Genomic DNA, 15080 nt, shown 5'->3' on the forward strand with positions numbered 1-15080 from the left:
CAAATCTATGTTTTTAGATGTCAGGATAGTGTTTATTCTTGAAGGGATGGCACTAGAAGGGGACGTGAGGAGGTACTCTAGTATTTTATGTATTAAAGATAGTACAACATGACAATCCTAGTCTTAAAAGAACTAACTTAATGAAGGAGCAACAAACTAAAATTAGGCTGACTAAAATAACTAATGTATAAAGTGCTTTGAATGAGCAGAGGATGAAATAATTCTGTTGAGGTGTGTGGAAAGATAAAAGTAAGTAGTTTTAATACCGCTAATAGTTTTAATAACCGTTGTCATAAGCATCAAAATTTTTTTGAATTTTATTTTTTTTATACAGCAGATTCTTATTAGTTATCTATTTTATACATATTAGTGTATATATGTCAATCCCAATCTCCCAATTCATCCCATCACCACCCCTCCTCCTGCTTTACCCCCTTGGTGTCCATATGTTTGTTCTCTACATCTGTGTCTCTATTTTCTGCCTTGCAAACCAGTTCATCTGTACCATTTTTCTAGATTCCACATATATGCGTTAATATATGATACTTGTTTTTCTCTTTCTGACTTACTTCACTCTGTATGACAGTCTCTAGGTCCATCCACCTCACTACAAATAACTCAATTTTGTTTCTTTTTATGGCTGAGTAATATTCCATTGTATATATGTGCCACATCTTCTTTATCCATTCATCTGTCGATGGACACTTAGGTTGCTTCCATGTCCTGGCTATTGTAAATAGAGCTGCAATGAACACTGTGGTACATGACTCTTTTTGAATTATGGTTTTCTCAGGGTATATGCCCAGTAGTGGGATTGCTGGGTTGTATGGTAGTTCTATTTTCAGTTTTTTAAGGAACCTCCATACTGTTCTCCATAGTGGCTGTATCAATTTACATTCCCACCAACAGTACCGGAGGATTCCCTTTTCTCCACACCCTCTCCAGTATTTGTTGTTTGTAGATTTTCTGACGATGCCCACTTCTAACCGGTGTGAGGTGATACCTCATTGTAGTTTTTATTTGCATTTCTCTAATAATTAGTCATGTTGAGCATCGTTTCATGTGCCTCTTGGCCATCTGTATGTCTTCTTTGGAGAAATGTCTATTTAGGTCTTCTGCCCATTTTTGAATTGGATTGTTTGTTTTTTTTTTAATACTGAGCTGCATGAGCTGTTTATATATTTTGGAGATTAATCCTTTGTCCATTGATTCATTTGCAAATATTTTCTCCCATTCTGAGGTTTATCTTTTCATCTTGTTCATAGTTTCCTTTGCTGTGTAAAAGCTTTTAAGTTTTATTAGGTCCCATTTGTTTATTTTTGTTTTTATTTCCATTACTCGCTAAGAGGTGGGTCAAAAAAGATCTTGCTGTGATTTATGTCAAAGAATGTTCTTCCTATGTTTTCCTCTAAGAGTTTTATGGTGTCCGGTCTTACATTTAGGTCTTTAATCCATTTTTGAGTTTATTTTTGTGTATGGTGTTAGGGAGTGTTCTAATTTCATTCTTTTACATGTAGCTGTTCAGTTTTCCCAGCACCACTTATTGAAGAGGCTGTCTTTTCTCCATTGTATATCCATGCCTCCTTTTTCATAGGTTAGTTGACCATAGGTGCATGGTTTTATCTCTGGGCTTTCTATCCTGTTGCATTGAACCATATTTCTGTTTTTGTGCCAGTACCATATCGTCTTGATGACTGTAGCTTTGTAGTATAGTCTGAAGTCAGGATGTCTGATTCCTCCAGCTCCATTTTTTCCTTCAAGATTGCTTTGACTATTCAGGGTCTTTTGTGTCTCCATACAAATTTTAAGATTTTTTGTTCTAGTTCTGTAAAAAATGCCATTGGTAATTTGATAGGGATTGCATTGATTGCTTTGGGTAGTATAGTCATTTTCACAATATTGATTCTTCCAATCCAAGAACATGGTATATCTCTCCATCTGTTTGTGTCATTTTTGATTTCTTTTATCAGTGTCTTATAGTTTTCTGAGTACAGGTCTTTTACCTCCTTAGGTGGGTTACCAAATGTTTTTATAGCATAAAACTTAGAAATTCTTTTCTTTTTAATTAATAGAATCCTCAAAACCAGATAATTTTATGATGAAGAGGCCAAGCACTTTTTAAGAGACATTGTCTTAACTTATGGCAAACTAGAACATTCCTTAAGAGAGATTTTATTTCCATACTTAAAAACTGAGTTTTTAAATGTTTTGAATCACAGCAAGTTGAAAACGATTAATAAAATATGTAAACACTATCACAATACAGTGTCAGCCCTAAGAAAAATAAAATTTTATATCAGTAATAAATTTCACTGATGAACCAATGGAATATCAGGTAACAAACATGGATGAGATAGCATTGGCACAACCATCAAATTGACAAAAATGTGAAGGTCTGGTATTTGCCAAATATTTATATAGGGAAATGAGAACTCTTTTATACATTCCTGGTTGCAAAGTAAATTGGTACAGCCACTTTGAAAAGCAATTGTATAACACCTAGTAATCTTCGAGATGCACAAACCCTATGGCTCTGCAGTTCACCTCTCTGGATGTCAGCATGAGCCAACATTGTACATGTATAGTGGAACCAAGCAGAACCCTACAGGACCCCCACCCCAAATACAATCGCTCCTCTTTGTCCCCTGCCTTTTGTTTGTAGAAAAACTGAAGTCTCCCAGTCATCTCTGAGTCACAAAAGAGCAGGCTCAAGCAGTTAATGATTAGCATAATAGAGTCACAGACTCAATGTCTGGTGCACATTCTTGAGTTGTTTTACAGATACTATAACTCCCATCAGAGGGGAAAAGCTAACTGCATGATAACCAGATTGTAGCCATGACATAAGCTGCTCCATCTTGAGCAGTACTGAATCTATAGCTAGCACTATTTGAAGAACTGGCCTTAAGAGAATGGGATTAACACTATTGCTCAAAATAATCTGTATCTTTGCGGTCATCAAAGGAAGTAGCTTGTTCTGCCTGTATACATAACAGGCAACTAAAATTGTCAGCAAAGAGGTGCTCCAGACCCATCTTCCACTCTAATTATACAGCACCCTATGTAAGTGTGAAGAAGTTATGGAAGACAGACCTTGGCCCCTGATCCCGTAGAAATGGAATGATGTCCGACAAGTGGGGATTTGTAAGCAGCTCTTTGGCCCCTTTCCTGTTTGTCTGTTTTTGTTCCCCTTAAGCCTTAATTATAAAAATGAGATCACGAGGTAACATTTAACCTAACTCCTGACTTATGTTCTACTAAATGCATACAGTACCTTGCCTAACCTATTGATTCTTTCCCTAGACTAAAAGAAGTAGGAATGAAGAATTAAGTAGTTAAAGAATGACTAGCTCTGTAACTGTAGCAGCCCCCTTAGCAATCCTGCAGCCAGACCACATGGGCAAGATAACATCTGAGGAAAGATCATTAGGAGTCAGTCAGCCTTCATGCAGTGGAAAATGACACAGAACCTAACCTTCTGTCTCAATGATTAACTGAGATCACTTCCCCCTTTTCCCTTTAAAAATCATCATGGCTGAGCAGAATCTTCAGAGTTGTTTTTTGGGGACATGAGTCCACCTTTTCCCCAGACTGCAGGCTTTCTGATTAAGCAACTTTCCTTTCTACCTCTCGACTACTGGCTTTTGATCAATGAGCGCCTGAACCTGAGTTCGGTAACAATAGGATGATTGTTACATTTGCAGTAGTGACAAAGTAAAACAGTATCGTGGCCTATTCTAGCTGGATAGTTAAGCAGGTTTCTTTGTAATGTGAGACATCATATAGCAGTCAAAATGGAGACATTAGACTTCCATTTTGCCAAGATAGATAAATTTCAAAAATCAGTGCAGATTAAAAAACAAAAAGACAAGTTGCAAAATGAAGTGCACAGTAACAAGAATTGTATAAAATTTTAAAACAGTAGTATGCATTTTTAATGTAATGAAAATAGAAAGGCTGAAATATTATCATAACCTGTAAAGTATCTCTACAGAGAAAATACTGTAGTACAGTTTCTTTCTTCTGCAAGGGTTTAACTAGAGGTTTGAGGGAAGAAAGGTGAAGTATAAAAGTTAATGTTATTTGAAATTGCCATTAACTAGGCAAAGTTTCAGTTTTGCTGCCTGACAGATTACCAGGAGGTCATGTTGTTAAATGAAAGAGTTTGGTAATGGTTATTATTTAGCTTGCTATTTTTACTCATTAGTGTATTAATATAAATTTGTGTAAAGGAATTTCTAGTGAGGCTCAAATCACATATATAGATGAAATTTTTCAGTTGCTTTTCAAATATATGGAAAACTTTAAATACATGGGTTTTAAAGGTCAGGAAAGTTAAATACATATCTGTTTGTAACTGCATTTTACACACACACACGTACTCAACAATTCATGAAATAAGATTATATTATACAGTGATATTTAAAACTTGAAATACACATACTAGATAATGTAGTGGCTAAGAGCACAGACTTGGATCAGATAGAACTGCATTTGAATTCCAACCCTGGCAAGTTAACTTACCCTTTTAAGCCTTGGTTTTCTTAGATCTTGTTAAATAGTGATAATTCCTACTTCATTTTGTTGATTAAATGAGAATCTATGTAAACTACTTAGTACAGTGCCTTCATACACAGCATACTCAGGAAACCATCAATATTTTAATTCTAACTTCTTTCTCCTGAAAAACAATTTGATAAGTATCATTTGAAGTTTATGATTCAGCTCTCAAACGTTTATTTGATTCATAATGTAACTCAGAGTAATATACATAGTACCTAGAGTGAAATGACCATCTGTAGCAGTGGTTTGATAGAAAAGTATAGTCAGACAGTGTTCCAGTTTGAAGAGCTGGAAGCTATACAGTCATCCTTTGGTATCTGTAAGGGCTTGGTTCTAGGATTTACTGTGGATACCAAAATCTGTGGATGCTCAAGTCCCTGGTATAAAAAGGTGTGGTATTTGCATGTAACATACACACGTCCTCCCATATACTTCATATCGTCGCTAAATTACTTATAATACCTGATACAATGTAAATAGCTATGAATACAATGTAAATGCTATGTGAATAGTTGCTGGTACATGGTAAATTCAAGTTTTGGTTTCTGGAACTTTCCGGATTATTTTTTCCAAATATTTTTGATCTGGGGTTGGTTGAACCTACAGATGCATTACTTGCTCATACGGAGGGTCCACTGTACTTTCTCCTCTTAAAGTTCTAGGAATAGAAGTGATAATCCTGTCCCCAGCCACCCTTCTATCTTGTGAGGAGTAGGAATGAATATATATATATATATATATATATATACACACATGTGTATATATATATATATATATGTAAGCCTGTGGTAGTAGCTCTGGTTGCCTGGGGCTGGGGCTTTTTGCGGAATGGGGCTTACAAGGGGAGTGAAGATTGGAAATGAAGTTCCGATGACAGAAGGTGCTGGAATGCTATGTTGTGACGGGGGAAAGGGTGTTGGGGTGGGGAGATGGGTAGTGGAAGACGTAAAACTGTAGACCAGGGTTACAGGTGCAGTAGAACTTCTGAGTTTTAAAAATATAACCATGCCTGCTGTACACTATTTCAAGAAATACTCTTGGCATTTCGTTGAGATTAGATAATGAATGTATCACATTTTATCATCCCAATCTTCTTTATTTTAAGAAAATTAACTGGATTTCCAATTGTTTGTTTTAACGTGAGATTGTTATAGAAGTTAGTACAGACATTAAAGGCTATCAGCAAACCCATGATAGAACTTTAATGATTATAAGAAATAAAGAGTTTTGTAAATATATCTGACACTTAAAACTACCTGTTTTAGGGTGTCTATAATAAAACATCCATCACGTGGTTCTCTGTGGTCAGTATTTTCAGGAATAAACTTGGTACATAACACTGAATGCTCTTAGAAGATTATCCCTGTAAACTACACTATGACTAGCATTCCTTCTACAAAATGGGAATCAAATAAATATGTTAATGAATAGCTGTCTATGGAGATAATATACTTTATTTCTTTTACTGGTTTGTTATCTTTGATAAGCCTGCTTTCTCTTAGAGAATCAGCATGATATAACTTGCCCAGGAGACTTAGGATATGAAAGCACAGTGGACCATTTTGAGTATGAGAAGTTCAGAGACCTTCTGAATATATTAATGATTACCACCAAAGCACTTCTTGATATTTATTCTTCTAATAATGAGTTGTAAATATGCCAGAGTCAAACTGAGAGGTGAATGCCAGACTCCCTCACTATCTGGGTGACTTGCTATTTCACATCCGTTTTCCAGCTTTATTTTAGCATGATTCAAATGTGTGCCTCTGCAAAATGATAAATTACCACAAGCCCTGAACTTTGGGGTCACTGTGAAAATAGTCACTGAATATCAAGGGTCTATATAAGGATTCTTTTTTTTTAATTAATTAATTTATTTATTTGTTTTTGGCTGTGTTGGGTCTTCATTTCTGTGTGAGGGCTTTCTCTAGTTGTGGCAAGCGGGGGCCACTCTTCATCACGGTGTGTGGGCCTCTCACTGTTGCAGCCTCTCTTGTTGCGGAGCACAGGCTCCAGACGCGCAGGCTCAGTAGTTGTGGCTCACGGGCCCAGCTGCTCCGCGGCATGTGGGATCTTCCCAGACCAGGCCTCGAGCCCGTGTCCCCTGCATTGGCAGGCAGATTCTCAACCACTGTGCCACCAGGGAAGCCCCTATATAAGGATTCTTAACCTATATAGATTCTGTCTTCAGAAGGTCTATGAAAGTCCTGAAATTGCTACATTTTGTGTATATGTGCATACACATTTTTTCCCTAAGATGTCTATAGCATTTACAAGCACTATCAAGTCTGTAACCCAAGAAAGGTTAAGGACCAATCGGTTCGAAACCTCTTCAGAAGTCTTTTACATACAGTAAAGGTTTGCCATCTCATTTCCTTGATATACAGCATGTACCTCTAGAGGAATGAGGATACAATGTTTGTTTACTTATCAATTTTACTTTAATTTTACAGTCCAGAAAATTTGTGGCCTTTTCATAGTACAGTGGTATTTCTTCTTTATGTGAAATCATATTTTAATGCAAATTCAGTGTCACTGAGTGAATGTGATTGATAAAATGTGAATGATGCTTTACATAGTTTTATTATTTACATACCTGAATTCATTATTAAAGGGGGAAAGAAGGAATTTTTCATATTTTACATGTAGTTTGTTTTATGAAGTAAAATAATTTAAAATAAATTTTGGATTGAATTTAAAATGTTCATATTCAGAAAACACCTGCCTTCTTTTTTTTAAAAGAAAATACCTGCTTTTATGGAAATACTAAACCCTAACACATTCTGTAGAAATAGGATCTTATTATGCAGAAAATGGTAGTATAATATACAGACTAAACCATAGTTGATTATTATGAGTGTATGTGAATATTTTGTCCTGTTTGAATTGGACTTGACAATAGAGTGAGAATTCTTCTTTAAAGCTTTAGCTATTGCTTCCTGGACCTTTGTGTTGCCCAAGGGAAGCAAACTTCCTAGAAAGTGGCACTGTAGAGAGAGTTGAAAATGAACAAGAGGATTAGAAGATGTAATTACAGTCCAACCTTAATTAATATTTTTGAACTAGACAATGAGTAATTTATTTGAAAATTCCAACACCCAAGGTCATAAAATTTATCACCTACATTAATGAGCAAATGTGGAGCTATTTTGCTGACTTAGGAATTAAATTTTTGAAAACAAGAAATTTGTGTTCTGTCACCAAAGAAAGGAAGCACAGTGGTTATGTTAATTAATAAAAATACTGGAATTAATAGCCATTTTGGGGTGTTTCCTTGTTATAGACACTTTTACATATTACCTCATTTGATCTTTACAACTGTATGAGATAAATAATACTGCCATTTTGATGAGGAAACTGAAAAAGAGTAGCTTGTTCAAGGTGTTCTTTGGGACCTTCAAAACCAGGGAATAATAGGTGCTCAATATTTGTTAAATTGAATTGCATTGATATCTGTGAATCTCTTATCCTTTCCTTTTTTAGTGTTTCCATTTCCCCATTTATCTGTGGTTAAATTATGGCCTCAGAACCCCAGGCCTTGATACATATAACATGGAGATGTCCCCAGTGAAATATGTGCTACCCTGTCAGCAAGATTGTTTAGGAGAAATATGACCTATTTTATATAATCCTATGTAAAAGGTTAGTGAAGTAGATTTCTCATTCCTCCACTCCTAATTAATCACCAGTTACTGGACTGGCGATTGGGTGAAATACTGAAGGTCTTTTCTGTACAGCTTTCTTTGCCTCTAGAGATGGATCCTTATTTTTCTTAATAATTGGGGTAGTTAAACAATCTGTAATACAGTTTTTGCTTACTTCGATTTGGTTTCTTGGGAAGGAGAGTATATTTTATGGATATACCATAATTCTGTTTTTGATCCCTCTCTCACTTTGCTATCAGCCTCATTTTAAAATAGTAGCTAATTCTGTGAATGGTAACAAATTTGTATGTTGTGGAATATGAGAAAAAGAAATGAAAATTTATATTGTATAGTCAGCATTTTATAAAGACCTATGTATATGAGGAAAGGTTACTTACATTAAATAATAATTCCTCAGCATATTTGAAGTGTTAATAGCAAGTATTGGTGCATTATGGTCAAGTTCATTTAGTTGAAGGGAATATGATAGAAAATAATATTAAGCGATGTCCTACTACATCTAACTTTTATAAAAGGGAGCAGTTTTTAAGAGTCTGTGAAGATTATATCAAATATTTTGTTTATGCAGGTGTAGTACTATATTTAAAAATAAATGGCTTTTTTCCTTATTCTCATTTGTTTATAATCACTGTTTTAATATTGCCTAATTATTTAGATCAATCCAGAGTGTGTGTTGTTGTTTTTCAAATGAAGATTTGCTTTGTGAAGAAAATTTTGGTATGAATATTAGAAGATAGACTGAGTATGTAGAAGAAAAACAATATTTTTCCTTCCTAATATAGAGGTCAGACTAGAAAAGCAGCTCTTGAAGTTGTCCCTGTGGGAAAGGAAAAGCCTTATCATTTACAGAATTTGATATCAAGGGGGCAGTTGTTTTGAAGTAAGACAACCCAGACCATTACAGCACTGATAATTTTCTCCAAGTAGATTAGAGGTTTAATCATAAAAGAACACAATGTCCAGTATTTTTTGATACAGTGTTTTTGCATACAGAAGCAGCATTTTTAACTTTAAGGAAATTCTTTTACCTTAGGTTTATATTTTTTAACCATTATGTAAAAGTTTTTATTATTGGAAAAGGAATAGCTAGCAAACTGATCAGAAGATTTTACATTGCGGAGAAAATTTGAATTTCTACATAGTTTTTATTAGTAATATTTTCTGTTGTGGTTCTGTTGATTCAGATTATTTTACTTCTCAGAGATATACAATACAAGAGTGATGAAAAGTTGATCACATAAGATGCACATATGTAATATTTACACGAGCCAGAAAGTTTTGTCCTTGGGCTTTCAATAGAAATATAAGACAAATCTGATGTTCTCATAGGAACAGTTTCCAAAATAATAGTTTGGTTTTTTATCCAAGACCTGTATTTTTACCAAAATTATTACAAACTTCATAGTTAATCACCAGTAAATTTTACACGTCTAGATAGAACTTTCCAAAGTGGATATAAATTAAACATAGCAGTTCTAAATTATAATTTTTTTCAAGTTTTTATTATATCCTATAATTTCTGTACTATATCTTTAGTACTAAAAAGATGAAAACTTTTAAATTGGGATTGTAGAATTCAGAAGGTTGGGGGGGCAGAGGGTAGATTTTAATAGATCCTTTTGAGTAAACTGAAACATTAAATAGCCATTTAAAAAACCCAAAGATTTATGTATTTTTATGAAAGTATTTTTAAATTCTGAAGGTAACAGATGACTATAATAGACGATTTGGAAAATACAGAGAAATATAAAGAAGAAAAAAGAAATCACCCTGATTCTACCACCCAAAATCAATCGCTTAATAGTGAACTCTTCACAGATACTGACTACTATGTAGATTTTGGGTTGTTTATAAATTTTCACAAAAATAGTTATGTCTTGCACAGTTTCTAAGGATACTTGCTAATGACAGCACAACACAGTTTTCTAAATAAATTAACCCAACTTGGTAAACAAAACCAACAGTTCTTTATTCAAAAGTTCAGGAAGAGTACATGGGCTAGCTGTAAGGAGGGAGTTTCTGTAATCGAGGTTTGGCATACATTTTCAGAAAGCAGGGAAAGTGGAACCATATTTCCAGGAAGTAGTCTCTTGGCGAGACAGGATAGAAGAAAGATATTGTAAGAACCCTTTAGGCCCAACCTTGGGTAGTAAAGAAATAAAGACTCAAACAGAACTTATATTCAGTCTTTTGTCATTAGAAAAATTCAACTAGCCTTGAATAGGGTCTTGAGGCCTCCTTGACATGAACCTTCTTAGAGAGTGTTATGGACTGAATTCTATTCCCCCCAAATTTATATGCTGAAGCCGTAGCCCCTAATGTGATTGTATTTGGAAATAGGGCCTTTAAAGGGTTAATTAGGGTTCATTGAGGTTATAAGGGTGGGTCCCTAAACCAATATGAGGGATGTCCTTATAAGAAGAAGATGAGACACCAGGATTGCATGCACACAGAGAAAAGACCACGTGAGGACAAAGGGAGAAGGTGGCTATGTGCAAGCCAACGAGAGAGGCCTCAGTAGAAACTAACCATGCTGGCACCTTCATCTTGGACTTCTTCTAGAACTGTGAGAAAGTAAATTTCTGTTGTTTAAGCCACCCAGTCTGTAGTAGTTTGTTATGGCAGCCCTAGCAAACTTAATAGAGAGTAAAGCTTTTTTTTTTTTTTTTTTTAAAGAATAATGGGTCTCCAAAGATATCAGGTGCTAATCTGTGGACCCTGTAAATGTTACCTTATAAGGAAGGAAGGGTCTTTGCAGTTTTGATTAAGTTAAATATCTTGAGATAGAGACATTATTCTGGATTGTCTGGATAGGCCCTAAGCACAATAAAAAAGTGTCCTTATAAGAGAGAGAGGCAGAGGGAGATTTGACACAGACATACATAAGAGAAGTTGATGGTATCCCTAAGGTAGAGACCAGATATGGCCACAAGTCAAGGAATACTGGCTGTCACTAGAAGCTGGAATAGGCAAGAAGTAGATTCCTAGAGGGAGCATAGCCTCGCTGATACCTTGATGTTGGCCTAATGGAACTGTTTTCAGGTTTTGTGAGTGAATAAATTCCTGTTGCTTTAAGCCATCAAGTTGGTGGTAATTTGTTACAGCAGCCATAGGAAACTAAAACAAATAGCTACTAAAAATACCAGATAATTTTCAGCATGTGTTGAAGGAATCTTAGGATTTTGTGTCATATGAGATTTGCCTCTTATTTTATGAAGTTATGAATTATGTTGATTATTTTTCTATTGTTGAGCCATCATCTTATTCTTGGATAAACTCACTTAATTCTGATTTTTTTTAATACACCAGTGAATTTGATAATATTTTGATGATAGTTTACTTAGAATTTTTTTTTTAATTAAGGAATGAAATTAGCCTCTAGTTTTCCGTTTTCATACTGTCTTTGTCAAATTTTGGTCATAAGGTTATGTCAAATTTGTTTGACTGTGTGGCTGGACCCCGATTATGCTAACTTTGAAAGCCAGGCATCAAAGCTAAAGCTTCCTATGTAGACAGTTGGGAGCTATTGTTGGTTCTTAAGCAGTAGAAACCTCATGCAAGGGGTGGTTTAGATAATAAGACATAACAGTACATTTAATAGTCATCTATAGTCACCTATAAAACATAATCAGGTATTACAGTCTCAGATAACAAATCCAGGTACTGAGTTTCTCGAACGTATTCCACTTCATTCATGTTCTTCAGCAGTGAAGGCTTATGTGCGTTATGGGACATTCATAACCCACATTGGGAAGCAAAGGCACGCTAAGCCCCTAAAGAGTGAGTGGCTGAAAGGTGACCATATTTATCTTTGCCTTTTGATTCTTTTATTCCATTTTGTTCTTGTTTGGAAGAGAATCATAAGAATTGTAGGCATCATAGAATCATAAACTTTGGGAATGTTAGTGGATGATAGGAAAATATCTGTGTAGATCAGAGTTTCTGAACTGTGGCTTTGGATTCTGTGAGAAAAAGAAGTGGAGATACTACTGAGGATCCATGGACCCATTTGCAAACCAAGCATTATCTAAACACTAAAAAAAAAAATAACATTCGTCTGTTATTCCACATTTTCAATATACTAAATTATCTCATTAAAAAATCTATATCATCAACTGAACAATTATATTTTTGAATTTGTAGTACATTTGTTTGGTTTTTAATGTTTTCAAGCAACATTAATCTACCTACTATTCCATGGTAGTCTGTAATTTTTTTGTTCATTTGTTTGTTTTAAAGGGACTGTCTTTTTTTTTTTTAATATCTTTATTGGAGTATAGTTGCTTTACAGTGTTGTGTTAGTCTCTGCTGTACAACAAAGTGAATCAGCTATATGTATACTTACAGCTATATGTATACATATATCCCCATGTACCCTCCCTCTTGAGCCTCCCTCCCACCCTCCCTATCCCAACCCTCTAGGTCGTCACAAAGCACCGAGCTGATCTCCCTGTGCTATGCAGCAGCTTCCCACTAGCCATCCATTTTACATTTGGTAGTGTATATATGTCAATGCTACTCTCTCACTTCATCCCAGCTTTCCCTTCCCCCGCTGTGTCCTCAAGTCTATTCTCTACATATGCATCTTTATTCCTGCCTGCCACTAGGTTCATCAGTGCCGTTTTTTTTAAGATTCCATATATGTGTGTTAGCATACGGTATTCATTTTTTTCTTTCTGACTTACTTCACTCTGTATGACAGACTCTGGGTCCATCCACCTCATTACAAATAACTCAGTTTCAAAGGGACTGTCTTCTAATCAAACACCAATCACTTTCTCTTACTGCTGAGGATATTCATGATTATACTGTTACTCATGTTTACACATCTGGTTAGTCAGACTCCTGGTCAGAGCCTGTGTTTTCAAGATTCCTTAGAAATTTTATGAAGAAGAGTTCCTAGATTTATAGCATTAATTACTGGTGTTTAACTGAAAAAGTATAGATACCTGCACCTTTTGACCTTGAGCTGTGCATAGATTGAAAGTTATATTGTTGTATTTTGAAAGTTAACAAGATAGCTCCTGTTTTTATAAAATTGTTCTTAAATCAAAAAGTTTTTTTGTACTTTCAATTTAGTAAACTATTTTTGAGGTGGTCCCGCTGATTGTTTTGGATGTTATGTTTTAGTTCTAGCCACCACTCTTTGTTTAAATGGGTAGTAAGTCAAGAAGAAAATAAGGGTGAATTTTTGGAGACCTTTGTTTGTTTTCCACAATTTTTCTTACCAGAGGAAAAATAACTAGATAGGAAGACACAGTTCAACAAGAAAAAAATAATAATAATAAAAACTGTGTAGCAGGTTTGTGAGAAAATGTGCTGAGTCCATTGATCTATGCATGTCCTTTAGTGAGCAGGTGGATGTGAGTAAGCCTCAGAGCATCAGCCAGCACTGGTAAGTGTGTGATAATTCCAAATAGAGATGTGGTGAAAGGAAGAAAGAAAATGTTAACACTCCCTGGGGTATTAAGGAGATGGGTCAGGGCACAGAGCACAATTAAGAAGAAATTATGATGACTTACTTTCTAGTGATAGTTAAGTCCAATTGAAACCTCTTTGTTCTCATGAAAATATTCCCAAAGCTGTAAAGAATAAGTAGTAAGACAGTTTATGTGGATCTTAAGAAAAGTTAGTTTGGGGTGTTGGAATTAAATTTTAATAGTTTAATTTGGAAATCTGTTCATCTTGAAATCTATCTTAGTAAAAACAATTCTAACATGGGTTAGAATTATTTTGGTTGACAATTATAGTTTCTGTATCCATCAGGCTATCAAACTCTTATATTCCAAATGATATTAATTTGACTCATTGACTCATCTAGTTAAATGGGAGTATGTCTTTAGAAGAGGGATAGTAGAATGGAAGTACAAGAGTCTACTTGTAATCATAAAGTTGACACAGGGTTTAACGAGTGAATTTATTTAACCTTCTATTCAGGAACATACGGCTGGACAGAAAGAGACTCATAAGAAATTATCTTGGGTATTCATTTTGACCTTTTGTTCACAGAAGAAACTAGAATTCAAAAGAAAACAACATTTAGACTTTGTTTTTTACGTTATGATTATTTTATTTGATTGGTATCTGCAGATTGCTCTTAATTAGACTATATAAAATATTTAATAGTGTTTTGTGTTGTTTTAGTTGTCTGTGTTTCTTATTTCTCTTAAGTTGACATATTTTACTGTATTTTTACTGTCCATATATAAATTATACATTGCCAGTCTTTAAAGGAATCATATATTCTATATAAAATATTTTTCTTAAAAAGAAAAAACAGGATAAAATGTGAAGAAATGAAATCTAGGAACTACTTTAGAAACATCAGTGGATTTCTACTTATTTAGTAATAAGGAATGTAAAATAAGTTGAATTTACATACCAGAGGAAAAAAGTTTTCACTGCAAAGTAAAATGTGAAGCAAGAAATGAGTATGCTTATCCATATTTTACCTGAATGTAATTTATTCAGCAAACGACAGTTGAGTTCCAAACTGGTGTTAGAGTCTTTCCTAGGCTCTGAGAATATATTTGCAAACATATTGGTGAATCAGACATTACATTTATAATTGGAAATTTTAGGAGTTCTAAGAAGGGAAAGGTCATGGTGCGTGCAAAGCACAGTTTAGGGAGCTTAACCTAGTCCAGGGAACCTCAGGAAAGATGCAAGCTGAGACATGAGCTGAAACTGTAAGGTTGAGTCAGAGCCAGCAAGAGGGAAAGGGTTTGGAGCGAGTTGTAGGCGGTGGGAATTGCATGTTCAAAAACCCTGTAGAGACAGTAATGTAGGAAACTCTAAAAGATGTTCATGATCACTCGAATGGAGGCAGTGAGATGAGGTGAAGCCAGCCAG

The 15080-nt window shown here is 34.9% G+C and overlaps 1 protein-coding gene across 7 annotated transcripts in view; it reads left to right on the forward strand.

The window, feature by feature from the left end:
* Positions 1-15080, forward strand: part of COMMD10 (COMM domain containing 10) — a 162061-nt gene that overhangs the window by 86782 nt on the left and 60199 nt on the right. Inside the window, exon 6 of one of the 7 annotated variants that reach the window (XM_060143448.1) lies at positions 8047-8199. The exons of the other annotated variants lie outside the window; for them this stretch is intronic. Coding sequence (XP_059999431.1) covers positions 8047-8178 — 132 coding nt within the window. The 3' untranslated portion in view covers positions 8179-8199. Of the gene's footprint in view, positions 1-8046; positions 8200-15080 lie in introns of those variants that run through there. 7 annotated transcript variants of the gene reach the window in all.

The sequence above is a fragment of the Lagenorhynchus albirostris genome, chromosome 3 (genome assembly GCF_949774975.1).
Source record: "Lagenorhynchus albirostris chromosome 3, mLagAlb1.1, whole genome shotgun sequence".
Lineage (NCBI taxonomy): Eukaryota > Metazoa > Chordata > Mammalia > Artiodactyla > Delphinidae > Lagenorhynchus > Lagenorhynchus albirostris.